Consider the following 16,237-nt stretch of genomic DNA (forward strand, 5'->3'; position numbering starts at 1 on the left):
TAGGGGTGGCACTGTAATACTATTGTCTGTGGATATTCCACAAAATGTCGGGGGATAGAGAATGTCTGTCTTTCATAAGTCAAGATCGCCATGTTTGTGAGATATAGATGGACTGATTGATAGCAATATCATTCTTTGATTTTAACAACTTCATTCATGGAAAATTTTGTGATTCTAAGATTATGTTGTGAAGTATATTATTTGCCAGCATAACTTCTGGTTATCTGTGACATTTTTTAATAATAATTCATTAATGTTTTTAGTAGACTTTGTATTAAATCAACAAAAGATATCATTAGGAACTTTGTTTAGACTTTTTTATTTTTATTTTTGTAGAACAGACCAATTACACTCAAGCACAGGTTCAACATGTAAGTATGTAAAAGAAGCTTCACATGAGTGCACCATCAAGAACTGTCACCGAGGCAGAAGGAAAGAATGTGCTCTTAGCAGTTGCTTTGGACCATTCGGCACTTCAAGAGCTTCAGATACATTTCCACATCATTTGAGTCTCTTCCCAAGCAGTGAAACAGGTTATAAAAGGCAAAATATCTAGTGTTTCTATTGGTTGACTGTAAAGATGCCAATTCAGACCAGGCAGGGGCGTCCACATTTTCTTCAAGTGCAAAATTAGCCTAATCACCAAAATAATAGTTAAGGATTAATTATAGATGAGAGTTTGGGATCCTATTTCTTCTACATGTTAAATTCAATTTTGTGGGAAGTTAATATTGTAACAATTAAACCCATGGATTTTCATTTACGTGGAACAGAGGACTTAAAATATGTTAGCCATTTAAAACTAGAAGTGGGGCAGATTGATGTATTTTGTGACATAAAACTGATATCCACTGAAGTTTGTGTTTTCCACGATGTTGTATAATTGGTTCCCAAATGAAAAATACACCCAAGACAGAGGGGCAGCTTCAAAATACTCAAAAACAAAACAAAACAAAACAAAACAAAATCCCAAATTTCATGTCTGAGAGACTAGAATGTTGGAAGCTTCTCAAGGCTCCTCCCGGCTTTACAGACTCAGTAAACAACTACTAGCTGTGTAGATGCTTGCCTGCTGAATTAGAGGGAGAAGAGCTCTCAGATCTGTTGAGCTTCTTGCAACTTGTGCAGAGAGCTCTACAGTTCCAGCTTTCATGATTGTCACCTGTGGTGGGGGTTGGGGTAGGACTTTTCTGTGATGCAGCTGTTTTGGGGTCACCCATTCTCTTGCAAGTCACTCTCAACCTGTTAGAACTCCAGCAAAAGCTAATTGTTTCACCAAATTGGACATCAATGTAGCTGTTACTTTGGTCTGTCGTGTGTTCCCTTTCTGGGGTGAGTAGACCTGCTTGTCTTGTCTCTCCAGGAAAAGTCTCACACAACACAGGGGGGCAGACACACGGGCAGCTAGTAACTTGATATCAAGGAACATGGAGCAGCTAGCACAAATCCTGTCAATTATTGAACTTCATATTTCTTCAGAATTATCCCCAACTACTGCTTTTGTGTTTTATGGATTCAGATACTACACTATCATCCTTTTCTTCCTTTCTACTAAATAAATACCTCATATAGTGTATGTGTACAAATCCTTAGGCACAGTAAGGAATTAGTGACTTAAGATATAGTTAGCTGAGCATTGACTGTAATAAGAACTGCTGAGATAGTTACACATTTGTCTCTTGGTCCAGAAAGGTATTTTCCAAATAATTGTGAGGAACAACTGTCTTCTTCTGAGATCCTTGAGATGTGGTGTGCTGAGTAAAGTGACTTTGAGAAGGTTGGGGTTATGAGTAGTAGTAGTGAGGATATTGACTTAATTGGATACCTCAATTTCTTTGCTGCAAAGGGAAGTGTTTCAAAATTCATTTGTCATTTCACAGGTTACTCCGTTCATGCGTGAAAAAAGACAAAGAACTTTAGGAAGCTACTCACCTTGCTGGTGATCTTCTTCATGGCCCCAAGGAGATTTCTGTTTATAGCCTTAATCTCCAAGGCTTTTGTGAGGTAAGGGGGAGTGTATCCCAGCTTGTCACCCATTTCAACCCACAGATGGTGCAGAGGGTTGACCCAGGATTGCAATAGACCGTGTGCCAACTTCAGTAGGACTTCCGACTAAGGAACCATAATTGAGCAATCACATTAGAATAAAGGAAATGCAACAGAGTTAAGATACAGGCAGTTTTTGCACAAGTAGCTGAAATGGGCCCTCCTTTGGTCATTGATATGCATATTTAGAACATTCTTTTGTTCGCACCGATTTTATAAGTTTAAACTGTAGCCACTGTCCTCATGCTATTGAATTTTGATAAGGTTAAATCAGAAATATCAGAAAAGTATTTCCAGCTAAGTAGTAACTCTTAATCATTGTAACTTCTTCCTAGACTTCCATTTTACTTTCTATTATTGTATTATTAATTATTTTATAAGTAATAAATAAGAATGTAGACATATAAAATACTGGTAACATTAAGAAAAACAAGGAAGGTGGAATATATCTGTGGGGAAATTTTAGATATGTGATAATGTTCGTTGTAAATCACTTAAGTTGCTTCATGGAAGGGAATCAGAAGTCAGAGATAATAACCATTATAAGTTAGAGCAAGCATTGCATATAAAGTCCTCATTACAAGAATGGCTAGTTTTATTTTGAGGAACATCATATTGCATTTTACAGGACCCCTTTCTTCAAGTGATTTCCAGGCTTCCAGTTATGTCATAGGTAAAAGTAGAGAGGTCAGAGAGGAATGGGCAGTTAGGTAAAGAAATAGAAGTAGATCCTGGGAAGATACAAATGTCAAGAATAGATGGTATAGTGTTCAGTAATGTTAAATTCTTCCAACACAGGACTTAGTGTAACACATGATGAGCACAGCTCTATTAGTGCTTCATCTACATATACATCTGTACATGCTGAGCCATTATCTCAGAGTTGGCTCACACTACAGAACAGTAAGAACAAGATCAAGGGCAAGGCATTAGTAAAATGGCTTTTCTGAATGGATAGTGTTTAGATCTGCTATAATATCACTTAGCAATGATTTTACATAATGTTTTTCAATAGGATTGTTCTTTGATTTCCCATTCCTTATCTATTTTTTATTTTTTTCTGCAAGTTGATTGCCATATACTATTATACTATAATATAATACAGGTAATATAAGTGCATGGCAAAGCCAGTGCACTGCAGTCTTCAGTTGTTTTGGTAACAAACCAAGGCTGAGAACTCACTTCAGTATTTTGGGCTTGCTCCTTGTTTTCTGGCCTAGAGAGGGAAGAAGTGTGGCATCTAGTGATCTTGTTGTTAAACCCCCGACCGCTGGCATAAAATCTATTCTGAAATGATGAAAAGTTCAATTAGTTGTCATTTCTAAGTTGAGTAAATGAATCAATGACTTGGGCATTGATGTATTTGATAGCTGTCTGATTTTAAAATTAAATAATCCTAAAAATAAAAATAAGGAGTTAGACAAGTAATTTTCAATCGACTTATTTCCATTTTAATTGCAATCTCATTTTTGATTTATCTGGTTTTCTAATCTCTCAATCTCTTTCCCTCCTCACTATTCTCATTTTTTCTAAAAGTTACTATGTGGCAAGGAGACACTAAAATCTAAAAACAAAAAAAAAATAAGTGTTGTATATGGTAATATTTGTGCCACTGCAAAAATTCTTAAATATTTTTATTCGTCAACTTGTTTATTACATTTTGATCCAAACTGATGTTCCTTAACTAGTCATCATACCAGTAGAACTTCACTTTCAAATCTCCCTGTATCTGCACAGCTGTCCTGTACCAAGATGGTCATAAATTCTCAGTACAGTTGTGTTGTGGTAAAGTGAGTTCTAAACTACCAAATACAATATACTAGGAAATCGTAGATGATAAGCCAGTTAAAATAGAAAAATATTAATCATAAAGACATTGACTAATATGCCATTATTTAATTATTGCATTTACTTTGGTATACTTATTTGACACATTATCATCAAAAAATACTACTAAGAAAATTTGTGATAATTCTAAAAGATTGCTGGGATAGTATAGATATTGAGTGATAGAAAAGCTAGTGAGTATAATGTAGGAATATATATTATAGGCCTTCAGCCACATTCTTACATGCTAATTGATGTACTAAAATCCTCATCTACTGTTGCCTCATTAATTATTCTAAAATAGATGTTTTTTTTGTTTTGTTTTGTTTTGTTTTTTGTCTTCAAATTTACTTCACCATGAGTAGAGGATCTGCTTTCAGTTCTAAACTAGATCCACCATCTTAATCTCAAGTCTTGTAATTAATTCTATGATACCTCTTAGCATTTGGGGATTTCTGAAGTAATTTGATTATTTTTCTTCTTCATCATTTATTTCAGTCTCTTTAATTCTATTCAATCCCCTGAATCCATTGTGAAGCAGTTCTCCTTTATTGGATATTTATAGTGTCCTAAACGGAGGACATCGAAGGACACATGTCTCCTATACAAAGGAATAGAAAACCAAAGTATTTCCTCAGTCTTATACTCCTGAGCTTTGTGTCTTTGTGTTACAAGAGTAAGTTAAAGCTAAAATATTGAGAAAAAGTCATTGTATTCTTAGCAAACATTTGACATTTCATCAAACTGTGCTGTCCTACTCCACATTTCAGTAGTTTAAGGTTTCCCCTATGAAGGAATATTATGTTGAAACTGGCCCATGATACTTTTCTCATTTGAGCTTTATTGGCATGAAAAACACCCTGTAAAGTCTTCAGAAACCAACCATGATACTTACAAAGTGAGTGGACAGTTCTGAAATTCGGCGATTCATATACTGGGATGACTTGATTGCCTGATCCAACATTTCCCCAAAGGGAGAGTGGTAGGAGACATTCAACATTTTAACCTTCACAGCAGAGGTCATGTTCTCACTTCGGACTATGGGTATCAGCAGCAAGAACAGTGTCCCTGTTAACAAAGAAGACCACTTTGAGGTCTCTTCCTATGAGGCTATCAAGAGTCATCATCAATTTGCCTTGAATTATATTGACTGAGACATAGTTGTAACATATTAATACTTTGCACTTTCAAAAGGATGAACAGGTATGTATGTATGAAATTTAAGTCTATCTGCTTTAGTCACATTAACTTGAGAGATTTCAGATATAAAATATGAGTTCAAGATCCTAATGGCCACATAACCTTTGATAACTGTAGTTGGAAATGTCCAATATAAAAACAGGGAATTGGTAAAGATTCATGCATGGTAAAATCCCTAAGCAGAAATGCTGAAAAAACTAGATATGCCCAAAATTGTATGGCATACAAGTTAATTTCCAAAATTTTAACTAAAAACGAGGCATCATCAAATAATTTATATCATTTATGTCAAAATTTCTAAATTCATAATAATTTCCCAAATTTATTTTATGTACAACATATATCTCTCTATAAAACATGCCCATAAATATTCTTTATATAAGTTTTTGTAAAATATATCTTATCATCATTACTAATTCTTGAAAATGTTATGAAGACTATAGAGTCAAATACTTAATCCCTGCATGTTTTTCTTTTGAAATGGTATTTTGGCAGGATGAGATTGTCAGAGATGTGTGGTATGCACATGTGTTATGCTTGTCAACATCAGTCTCCTGCATTGAAAATTTCTTTAGAGTCATTCATATTTAGCAACACATGGAGGTGACCCCAGAAAGATTGTTACCTATAGATTATGTTCTCATTCTAGCAAACATCTCCATTTCTTCAATTTTGAATTTTTGATCATACCTTGATTCGTAACTGCACTTTGCATGGAATTTGTACAGAAACATTCTTGGTTTCCACACACTTGGTATCAGAAACACTCCCATTTTCGAACTCAGGACAAATATGGCATCAAATGACATTAGTAGCATAGGCCATTTAAACTCAGCTTGGTAAAATAATGCAATTCTTAATCGTATCTCGAGGAACATGAGTAAAAACAATACTTACAGGCAAAGCATTGCTGAGGCAAAGACAGTTGCATCTCTGAAATGTCTCACTGCAGCGTGGATACCCAAGGAGGAGGCTTCCCTTCAGTTAACTTTCCACCTCCTATATACTCTATCATATCACCTTCAGGCCACATACTGCAAGGGAATTGGAGGAAGGGTATCCAGAATCCCAAATGAGATTCCTGTGACTCTACTCCCTCAGGGAATTCTAACGGCCTCATGAACACGGCCATAGACCTAGTTATATGTGCATTCCTTTGCTTATTTCTTAGCCATGACTGAAGAAGAAATTATATTAAAGGTCAACACAAGAAGAATACTATGCCTCAATTCTTGGCCTTTTTCTTTAGATTCTTATACAGTTATGCCACCTCTGTAATTTTCTCAGAACCTTGGTGGTATTATATATGTATTTCATCAATTTCCTAGAATTCAAACATCGGACAAGACTAACTTATTTTCAACAGTTAACCTTTTGCCGTTATCAATGGAAAACTATAAATACTATACCCTAGGCTGAAATTGGAAGTAATATATGGTTGTAAAAACACAATTATAAGATAATTTCATGGGCACATCATATCCTTTTAGTGAAACAACTGTTCAAGATTCCCTATTGGAATCTAGGACATCCCTGTTAGATTTTCAGTCTTCACAGTGAAACTAAACATTAGTTCTAAACTGCACTAAACATTAGTTCCTTCTGTAGACCTGGATTTAAATACAATCAGAATGTAGTTGATTCTTCACATAACATCTTGCATGAAGTATGTTAACAAATGGTTCATTAGGTCCTTTGATGTACTTGATCCCGGTAGCAAGCCAAGTGCTGTTTGATATCATGAAATTCAGACAGCATGACAGGATATCCAGCTTAGTTTCCCCCTTTTTCTCCATAGTCATGTGGTATCTTCAGTAATAATCTGACTTTCTAGTTTTGGCATGATCCAGCATCAATGACAACAGCCTGTGTAGTGTAATGGGCCATAGGGACCTCTCTATATGACACTGCATAGGACATTAATCACTTTCAACTGGGATTTTTCAATAAGCTTATGCCTTGTGGGAATATTTTTTCTACTATGTCTGCTATCTTTGCTGTTCTTCTAATTTAATTTCCATATCTATTTGCTACTGGATGTTAATATTATATAATGCAATGTTTTTCAGAGCATGAAGACAACCTCTGAAGGAGCACTGCTGCTTGTTTCAAACAAATGCAAACTGATAATCATATTCAACATCTAAGGAAGGATGATACCAAACAAGTTAGCAAGCCCCAAAAGATTTCAAAGTTTGTTGCAGTTGTTTCCTCCCAAGAGCATCCTGGTTACAGCACTGTGGGTGAGGGATACTGTGTTACTTAGCTTTCAATAATGCACTCTCATTCCTCACTAGGCAATTTGCTCCTCATCCTGTGGCATTCCCACAGGGCCATGGAACCAGGAAGGAAGTGGAGCAACTCTAACTGCTTATCCTAGTCATTGAGTTAACAAGAATTTTTCACACTTGCCGAACTCATCTGTTTGCTCCAGGCAGACTCTCTGGCCACAGGCTCCCTATTGTTGGTACTTATTTGGGGCATAGGGCTGAATGCCTACCCACACCAGATCTAATATCCCCCAAATATGTATATTAGACTTATAGTCACTCCTTTAAGCAATATTTTCTACCCCTGGAATGCATCAAGCATCTCCACCACAACCTACCACAGCACAATTTCTTTATATGGAGATAATGTGCACTGGATACCATATGTGGTTTTTTATAATTTCTACTCCTAGGACAAGTTTAAAACCTGTGCCCCTTTAAAGTTCTGTATCCTCCTCTGTGCACCATGGCTAACTATCCCCCATGTATTTCAGGATTATGAATTAATGTTCATTTGGTTCCAGCATTCACCCAAAACAACAGTTTGCATGTTAGTCGGAAATTTGGATAAAATGTAACCTTTACACGCTATTGATGGGAAAGCAAACTATTCTAGCCACTGTGGAAATCAGATTGAATTTCTTCCAAGAAACTAAATTAGACCTACAAATGACCCCACCACGGGGTGTGTGTTGGTATTTTACTTGTACTGAAATGTGATTTTAATTGTATGTTAATAAATAAAGTTGTCTGGGGGTCAGAGCTATTAGAGCCATAGCAAGTGCATGGCGGCGGTGGCGCACGCCTTTAAGGACTTGGAGGACAGTACATTCAGGCAGTGACGAGGCAGTCACATGTTTGGGGTTACAACCAATGAGAAGGCAGAACAGCTAGAGTATATAAAGACATACACACAGGAAGTAGGTCCCTTTTCGGAGAGCTCTCTTGACTGAAGAGGATCGCTGAAGCAGGAAGGGTGAGGCTCTTAGCTCTGACCTCTTGGCTTTCTCCTCTGAATCGGCTCTGTGTTTCTTATTTAATAAGACGGTTGGTTACATCTACAGGGGTGTACAGAAAAGACTCCAAATGAAAACATTGCAGACATACTTGAACCATCAGTGTTCACCAAATCAGTTTTTCATAATAGTAAAGTGATAGAACCCATGTGTCTATCAAAGAAGAATGTCCTGAAAGACCATTGTGTGAAGCTGCGAAAGTACACCCAAGTTTCAATGGAGACTCCACAGTAGTGGAGATAACAGGACCACTGGGAAAAGGTAGGGTACGGAGTGGATCTGGTTTAAGAGAGAGGTTATGTGTGTTGCAAGCAGCCGAGTTGGACAGGAAGAATTCCCTAAACTCTTAGAGCCCAATGATTTTATCAATAGCATCAGATACTAAACCTGGAGCTGGAAAATTACTGAATTTCTTCTCTTATTTGATCACTTCTTGCCATGCCCCTACACTTGCTTACTATGAATGCAATGTGATCAGCTACTGCACGTTGCCTGCTATGAGGAACATATTATACATACTTCCAAAGAGCTAACCATTCTGATTTAGGTGAGATTAAAAATTGCAAAGTTGTTTTAATTTGCATTTTTGCTAAGAATTATGAATATTTTTGAATTGGTTCTTACTCATTTTTATTTCTTTTATTGAGAATTCTCTGTTTAGTTCCCTAGTCCAACTTTTAAGAGGGTCACTTGTTTCCTTGACTCTGCTTTTTGAGTCCTTTGTATATTCTGGATGTTAATTCTCTGTCAGAAGTATAGCTTGCTAAGATTCATTCCCATTCCATGGGTTCTTTTATTCACTTATTTGATTGTTTCTTAGTGGAACAGAAGCTTTTTAGTTCTATGAAGTCCCAGTTGTCAATTGTTGGCTTTAATTCCTTAATTCCAATAGGATGGGCAAACGACATCCTACTCAGCAAGTTCTTCCCTCTACCCATATCTTGAAGGGTACTGCCTATTTTCTTCTGTCAGTTTCACTGTTTCAAGTTGAGATTGTTGATCCATTTGGAGTTAATATTTTTGGCAGGTGTTAGGGGCCTAATTTTACTCTTTTGCATGTAGACATCCAGTTTCCCCAGCACCATTTGTTGAAGATGTTATTTTAAACAGTTTGTTTTTTCCTCTTTGTCTTTGCCTCTTTATCTCCAGTTGTTGTTGTTTTTTTTTTGCTTCTTTGTCAAATATCAGATGGCTGAATTTATGAGTATTCATGTTTAGGTCTTCTTCTTTCATTGGTAGACATATCTGTTTTGTGCCATACCATATTGTTTGTATTACTATGGTATATAAGGTATCTTGAAATCTGGAATGGTAATTTCTCTAGCATTGTTATTATTGCCCAGAATTTCTTTGGCTATTCTAGGTCATTGATTTTTCTGTGTGAACTTTTGAATGATTTGGTCTTTTTCTTTGAAGACTGTTGGTATTTTGATTGGAATTGCAATGAATTTGTAGATTACTTTTGATAGAATGGTCATTTTCACAGTATTAATTCTGCGAATTATAAACATGGGATGCCCTTACATTTTTCTGTTATCTTTCTCATTTTCTATCCTCAGACATTTGAATTGTTCATTGTAGAGGTCATTTATCTCCTTGGTTAGAGTTATTCCAAGATATATTGCTGTTTTTGATGTTATTGTAAATGGTCATGTGTCCACATTGGTGAGGGAATGCAAATTGATAAAATCACTCTGGAATTTACTACAATCATTGAGAAACTAAAAGAAGTCTACCATATGACCCATCTCTATCACTCCTTGGCATGTGCTTAAAGGACTCAACATCCTCCTTCACAGATACTTATTCAGGCATCTTTGTTGCCACCCTCTTCACAGTAGCCAGATAATGAAAACAACCTAAATATCCTCCATCAGATGACTGGGTAATGGAAATGTGATGGAATAATATTCCACAACGGAATATTATTAAGCTCTAAAGAAAAAAATGAAATTTGCTGGTAATTGGATTGACCTAGAAAAGATTATGTTGAGTTAGTTAAACCAAACCATCTGAGGTTTCTAGCTCTCAATCTCACACATGAATATACAAACATGGAATAATCACAGAAAACAGGGACGTATAAAGGGACCATAGACATGGACAGGGAGGACGGTGACTGTAGAGGGAAGCAGCAGGATACAAGTAATGTGAATGAAGTAGAAAATGGAAAAACAGAGAAGGGGTTCCAAACGAGAAGGAGGGAGAGAGGTCAATACAGACAGAGAAGGGGGACAAATAACACCAAGGTTGTTTGATAAAGTCTCAAGAAATAATATTGTTTTATATTTACCTAAAATTACACACAATAGATATTAGTGTGCTTGTGTGTGTGTGTGTGTGTGTGTGTGTGTGTGTGTGTGTGTGTGTGTGTGTTAAATGAAGTTAAGTAATTTGAGCTGACCATGATCCCCACAGTAACTATAGACTAACAAAACTCCAGTATCAGGCATGAGAAACATCCTTTCAAATGGTTGGTAAGGGTGATCCAAGTGACTTTCAAAACAATAGAGACTATTGGTGTAACCCTTGGTTGCCTCTCTGGGAGTAGAGGATTGACCCCTACTGCTGAAGACATTGCGTAGTTAGGACACAAGCCTGAGATAATTTGAGTTGGATATTACATGAAAAGTCTTCTGTAATCTAGACTCATGATACCAGGAAATACTATGTAAGGTACCAAGGAAGGGAAGCAATTAGACAGTCCTACCCAGGTGCAGTACCTGTCAACCAGGACAATGACTAATATGCCAAGATGTGCATAAAGATGCACTAAGCAGTCCTCACATGTTGGTATCAACCAACAGATGTCTAATTGGACATAAGGCCCATTCAATAGGAAGGAAGTCATGACTGGTACTTGTAGTGGGTAGCTATTCCAGCTTTGATCTGGAAGTTCCAACCCCCATTGAGGCTCCACCCACTTCAGCTTCCCAGTACCCTTTCTCAGGTACCATTATATTCCTTCTCAGGTCTTTGATGGGATTGAAGACTAGCAGTTATAGTTACAACTTAGTATATATATTTTATCTTAGATAGAATGTATTAAGTATTAGATTCAGGTTCTTTAGGATAGGACACCTTTTGGAATGATCTTTGTAACATGCCATTTACCTATGCTCTATACTTCTCTGGATTTTAGTATGTGTTTCTTGCTTGATATTGTTCACATTGGTTGTAGTTCCATCTTATCTAGGTCATTATCCCTCATTATTCCTGGACAATATTTGATAACCATTACTTTGAATATAGTCTTGTATTAGGTTAGAAGCTTCTTATTTAGACAAAAAGGGGGAGATGTAGTGGGTAGCCATTCCAGCTTTGATCTGAAGTTCCAACCCCCATTGAGGCTTTGGCAACTGTCACGCCTACAAGGCAGGGCCAAGGGAGGCGCCTGGAAACCCGAGATCTGGATGGGCCAGCGCTCTCGATGTTCCAGGACCCTGGATGGTGGAGGTTGACCGAGTAGAGCTCCAGAGAATACCACTGGACTGCGATATACCTTCCCCAGACCCTGCGACCTACCTATCCCTTCTTTGTAAGTCACCCACTAAATAAATCTCCCTTTTAACTATGCGGAGTGGCCTTAATAATTTCACCAATAGGTACTGAAAACCTAGCCAGCTTACTGGGGCTGGTGAGGTCATGGACACTAAAAAGGAATGTACCACCAATACTTTGCTAGTTGAGCATCATTCCTAACTCCATCCTAAATCATGCTCTTACATCCATAGATAAGTGTAGTACCACTCTTAGGAAAGAAACCTTTATTTACAGCAAATGGAAACCATCCCAGACAACCATGACTGGATATGATGCAGAGATCTACAGGTCGGGCATGCAGGGTTTGGGAGGCTGAAGCATAATGTAAAGAAAGACACATGTCTTCCACTCTCCATGTACCGAATGAGTGAGTGGTCCTGGCAACATAGGAATTTGCCAGGCATGGAGTAGGTCAGAATCTTACATCCCACAAAAAGTACATCTGTAATACAGGGCAGAGGCAACCACATCTCAGTTCCCCATAATAATTGGCTTACTTGGGGCTGATTATCTGATAGCTGAAGCAACAACACTGTTAGAGGCTTGGCTACCCGAGACTTGAGCAGCACTAGGTGACTAGCTTCTGAAAGTGGTTTCAGGAAATGCCATCCCATGATGTATAGCAGTCTCATAGGAAAAGCAGAAGGAAAATAGACCTATTCCTACCTTGGAAGTATTCACCTCACAGTACCTCATCTCACAGATGTAAATCATGGTTAATCATCCTGCACCTACATCTTAAACTACATCACACTTCTGGTGTTGCAACTCTTGAGCCATATTGTAGATGCTATGTGGTCTACTCCACTGGGAAATTTTTACTTTACATATTTAAGAGGTGTATCTAAAATCTGAGATAGAAATTTCCAAGAAGCAGCATGCAGTACTGATCTAACACACATTCCCTGCACTAAGTTTGGTGGCCATAGCCATCAAGATGTGCTATTACAAGCACAGCAACGAGGAAGCCTCAAACCAGCTCCTAGAATTCCTGTAAGTAACTGTCTCATGTACTTGTGGTCACTTTGTGTTTATAGACTTTAACTTACTGTGTGAGGAAATAATTGTCTTTTTGTGTCTCATATATACGTGAGCATTTTTAGGATGATTGCTTTGACTTATATTTGTGGCAGTAATGGATAGATTATGTTTGATTTCTTTTTGAATTTTACCTTTTACTCTGCAAAACTGCTTTTTATCTCAGCCAGTAGTAATTGAACTGTAGAGTTTCAAATGTGTTTTAAAGGTTCTTTCCCGACCAGCTGGGGAACAAGTGTTCAGACATAGGAGCCTGTAGGGACATTTCACATTCAAGCCATGGTAGTTTGTGGTTTGTGACTGTTTCGATCTGATTAGTCTTTTTATTTTTTTTAACTAAGATTCATTTTTTTTAATTTTGGTCTGTGGTCTGTCTGTTTACCACATATGTGAAGGTGCCCAAGGAGGACAAAGAGGACATCAGATTCCCCCAGAGCTGCAATTAAAGGCAGTTGTGAGCTGCCCAACATGGTTGCTGGGATCTACACTTCGGTCCTATGAAAGAGCAGAAAGTGTTTCACAACTATATTTATCATGTCCTTCCTTTTCTTCTTTTTTCAAATTTTCTCTTCATGTTTATTAAATATTATGATTGATTTCACATTTTCCTCACTTTCATTTAGTGCTACAAATTTCCTTCACAGTATTGATTTAGGGGCCTCTTATTTGGATGTAATATATTTTACTTAGCTTTTTCTACTTTTAATTTTTCTATCTTTCTACCTTTATTACCTGTGGTTCTCTTAGAACTATGCTATTTAATTTACCCATGACTCTCTATTGTTTTCTTACATTTAGTTTATTGATATTTGCTTTTATGCCATTGTAATTGTAAGATTCAAGAGGGTCCCTAAAATGACAGTACTGGTGACAATGTCCTAAAGGGAAGGACTTTACCTTAGGCAAGGCATTTAATTCCTGATTAATCTGAACAGCCTGTGTCAACTCAAAGACCTCTACCCTGCTGACTGTCCTGTCAAATCGCTGTCCTCTATTCTCAGAGAGATACTGGCAGTTTGTTCCCCAATAAACTTTTCTTTCTCCTCATGGACTGGTCCAGTTGGGTGGTTTTACTGTGCTCTTGCTTGCAACAATCAAAAAAGACTTTGTGCAGCTTCAGGACTCAATCTTTTTGGACTTTGATGTGTGGTTCAATATATCACTTATGTAGGTGGTGATTTTGCCATAGCCTTTGTGGGTGTTGTGTTTTACTATTCAGTTCTGTGTGAGATTGGGAGGATATTTGGATCATTTCTTACTTACTGTCCCCCCTAGTTTTTTCCGTTAGTTTCTCAGAGACTTTTCATGCCCAAACTACAATTACAGATGTACTTCTGAGTTTCTTTCAATTCTGTAAGTTCTTCATTTATTTCTCTTCTTTGTTATATTGACATTTAGGATTCTTTTTTTTTTTTTTTTTTTTTTTTTTTTTTTTTTTTGGTTTTTCGAGACAGGGTTTCTCTGTGTAGTTTTGCGCCTTTCCTGGAACTCACTTGGTAGACCAGGCTGGCCTCGAACTCACAGAGATCCGCCTGGCTCTGCCTCCCGAGTGCTGGGATTAAAGGCGTGCGCCACCACCGCCCGGCTGACATTTAGGATTCTTATGTATGACTAAGGATGTAGCTAAGTTTGTAGAGTGCTTGGGTAGGGGTAATAGCCTCAGTTCCTCAAATGTGGAGTTTCCCTTCAGATAAGGGCTTCAGACCAGATACCTGGTTCTATGGCCAACAGACAGGAAACTCAAGTCCCAAGGGCAAGAAAGAGTCAGCGGAAACAGAAACCCTAGGCTACGGAAGTGCTCCAACTTTTGACAGAGAGTGCCTTAAGGTGAACCAGACTGAAAAAAAAAAAAAAAAGCAGCAGGCCTACCAAGGCTGACATCACAACGGAAACTAAGGGTGGCTTTATGACAGCTCTTCTCTGATTGGCTAGATGTACTTAGCATTTCAGCTAACGAGACCCAGCTGGTTCTTACCAAATTTGGCACCTCTTTGACTTCCATGCACAGATTCCTGGAACTCAAAGGAAAAGGAAGATTTATGACTTCAGGGGCCACAGAGGCTCCCACAAAGAGCAGATTTGCCGGATTCTTCCTGGGTGGAATCAAGTCCTCAAAACTGAGCCTCATGCTCCAAATAGGGAGTTGAATGAAGCTGGCTTCCAAGACTTGACCAGTTGCCACAGGCTTGAGTGATATCTTCCTACCTCAGCCTCCAAGGCACCACCACACCTTAACTCCAGACAGGAATTTGGGCCTGTGGGGGTTTCCAGCTCCAGTCATGGGGACTACCAATCTCTTCAGAGACCCACCTACACTCTGGCATTCAGTAGTGGAGCTAATAACATCCTGCATACCTGCAGATTTGTTCTGGAAGTGAAGGCTCTTGATTGGCACACTCAGGCCTTCCAGAGCATTGAGCAGCAACACTTTTAACTGCTGTAAAAATTCTCAGGTAGCTCGCTGCAGCTACTGAGAATTCAAAGTCTTTTTATTTAAATCCCATCTGTCAGTTGGTTTTAAGTAGTTTTACCAGAATTGACCACAAAGCACCTCCCATTAATTCTCCTTACTGTCTGCCTGTACCACTCTTGAAGGAGAGTGGAAGAAGAACCTACTTACAGTTAGGAGACAGGCTCCATTCAGCATCTTAAAAGTATGGTGCTGGGCTTTGAATTTAGTTCCCAGCACCGCATAAGTTGGGTATGCTGGCACATACCTATAATCTCAGCACTTGGGTGACGAAGGCAGGAATTTCACAAGTTCAAGGTAATTCTTAGCTAATATAGCAAAACAAATAAAAACCAGATAATATAAAAAATTATTTCTCTTATTTGCTCCAGATTTTGTACTTATGTAATGTTTTTAATAGCCCTCTTCTGTAATAATATTCTTCTGAAATACAGATATTAATATGGCCATATTACAATTTCTGAAAAGTGTATGTTTATGATTTCTGTCTGTTTTTATTATTTTCCTTTACCCTGAAGACATTGATGTTTGTATCATTGGAACTACCTGTTGTTTTCCTGGCAAAGTATGCTCTTCTACTCCTTCTTCACAGTGTACCTGGTCCTCTTCTTGCCCCATACAGTCCTGTTTTCCTGTTCCAGATGTGTATGTGTGTATATATACACACACATGTATAAATTCACCTAGATTCCAGTTATGAAATAAAACTAGTCTTCCTTGCCCTTCATTATCCTGCCATGTTCTTCCAGCCTCATTCATTTTAGGATTCGCCCACATTGCAACTCACCTTTAGTTTCTTTTCATGTGTGTGTGTGTGTGTGTGTGTG

General features: G+C 37.8%; 1 protein-coding gene across 1 annotated transcript in view; it reads right to left on the reverse strand.

The window, feature by feature from the left end:
- Positions 1–446: 446 nt before the first annotated feature.
- LOC128103853 (prolactin-4A1-like) overlaps positions 447–16,237 on the reverse strand; it is a 29,355-nt gene continuing 13,564 nt past the window's right edge. The window contains exons 2-5 of the mRNA XM_052728497.1: positions 4,769–4,941; positions 3,229–3,333; positions 1,933–2,112; positions 447–635 (exon numbers count right to left, since the gene is read on the reverse strand). Coding sequence (XP_052584457.1) covers positions 447–635; positions 1,933–2,112; positions 3,229–3,333; positions 4,769–4,941 — 647 coding nt within the window. The remainder of the gene's footprint in view (positions 636–1,932; positions 2,113–3,228; positions 3,334–4,768; positions 4,942–16,237) is intronic.

The sequence above is a fragment of the Peromyscus californicus genome, unplaced genomic scaffold (genome assembly GCF_007827085.1).
Source record: "Peromyscus californicus insignis strain IS unplaced genomic scaffold, ASM782708v3 Scaffold_8__1_contigs__length_139910024, whole genome shotgun sequence".
Lineage (NCBI taxonomy): Eukaryota > Metazoa > Chordata > Mammalia > Rodentia > Cricetidae > Peromyscus > Peromyscus californicus.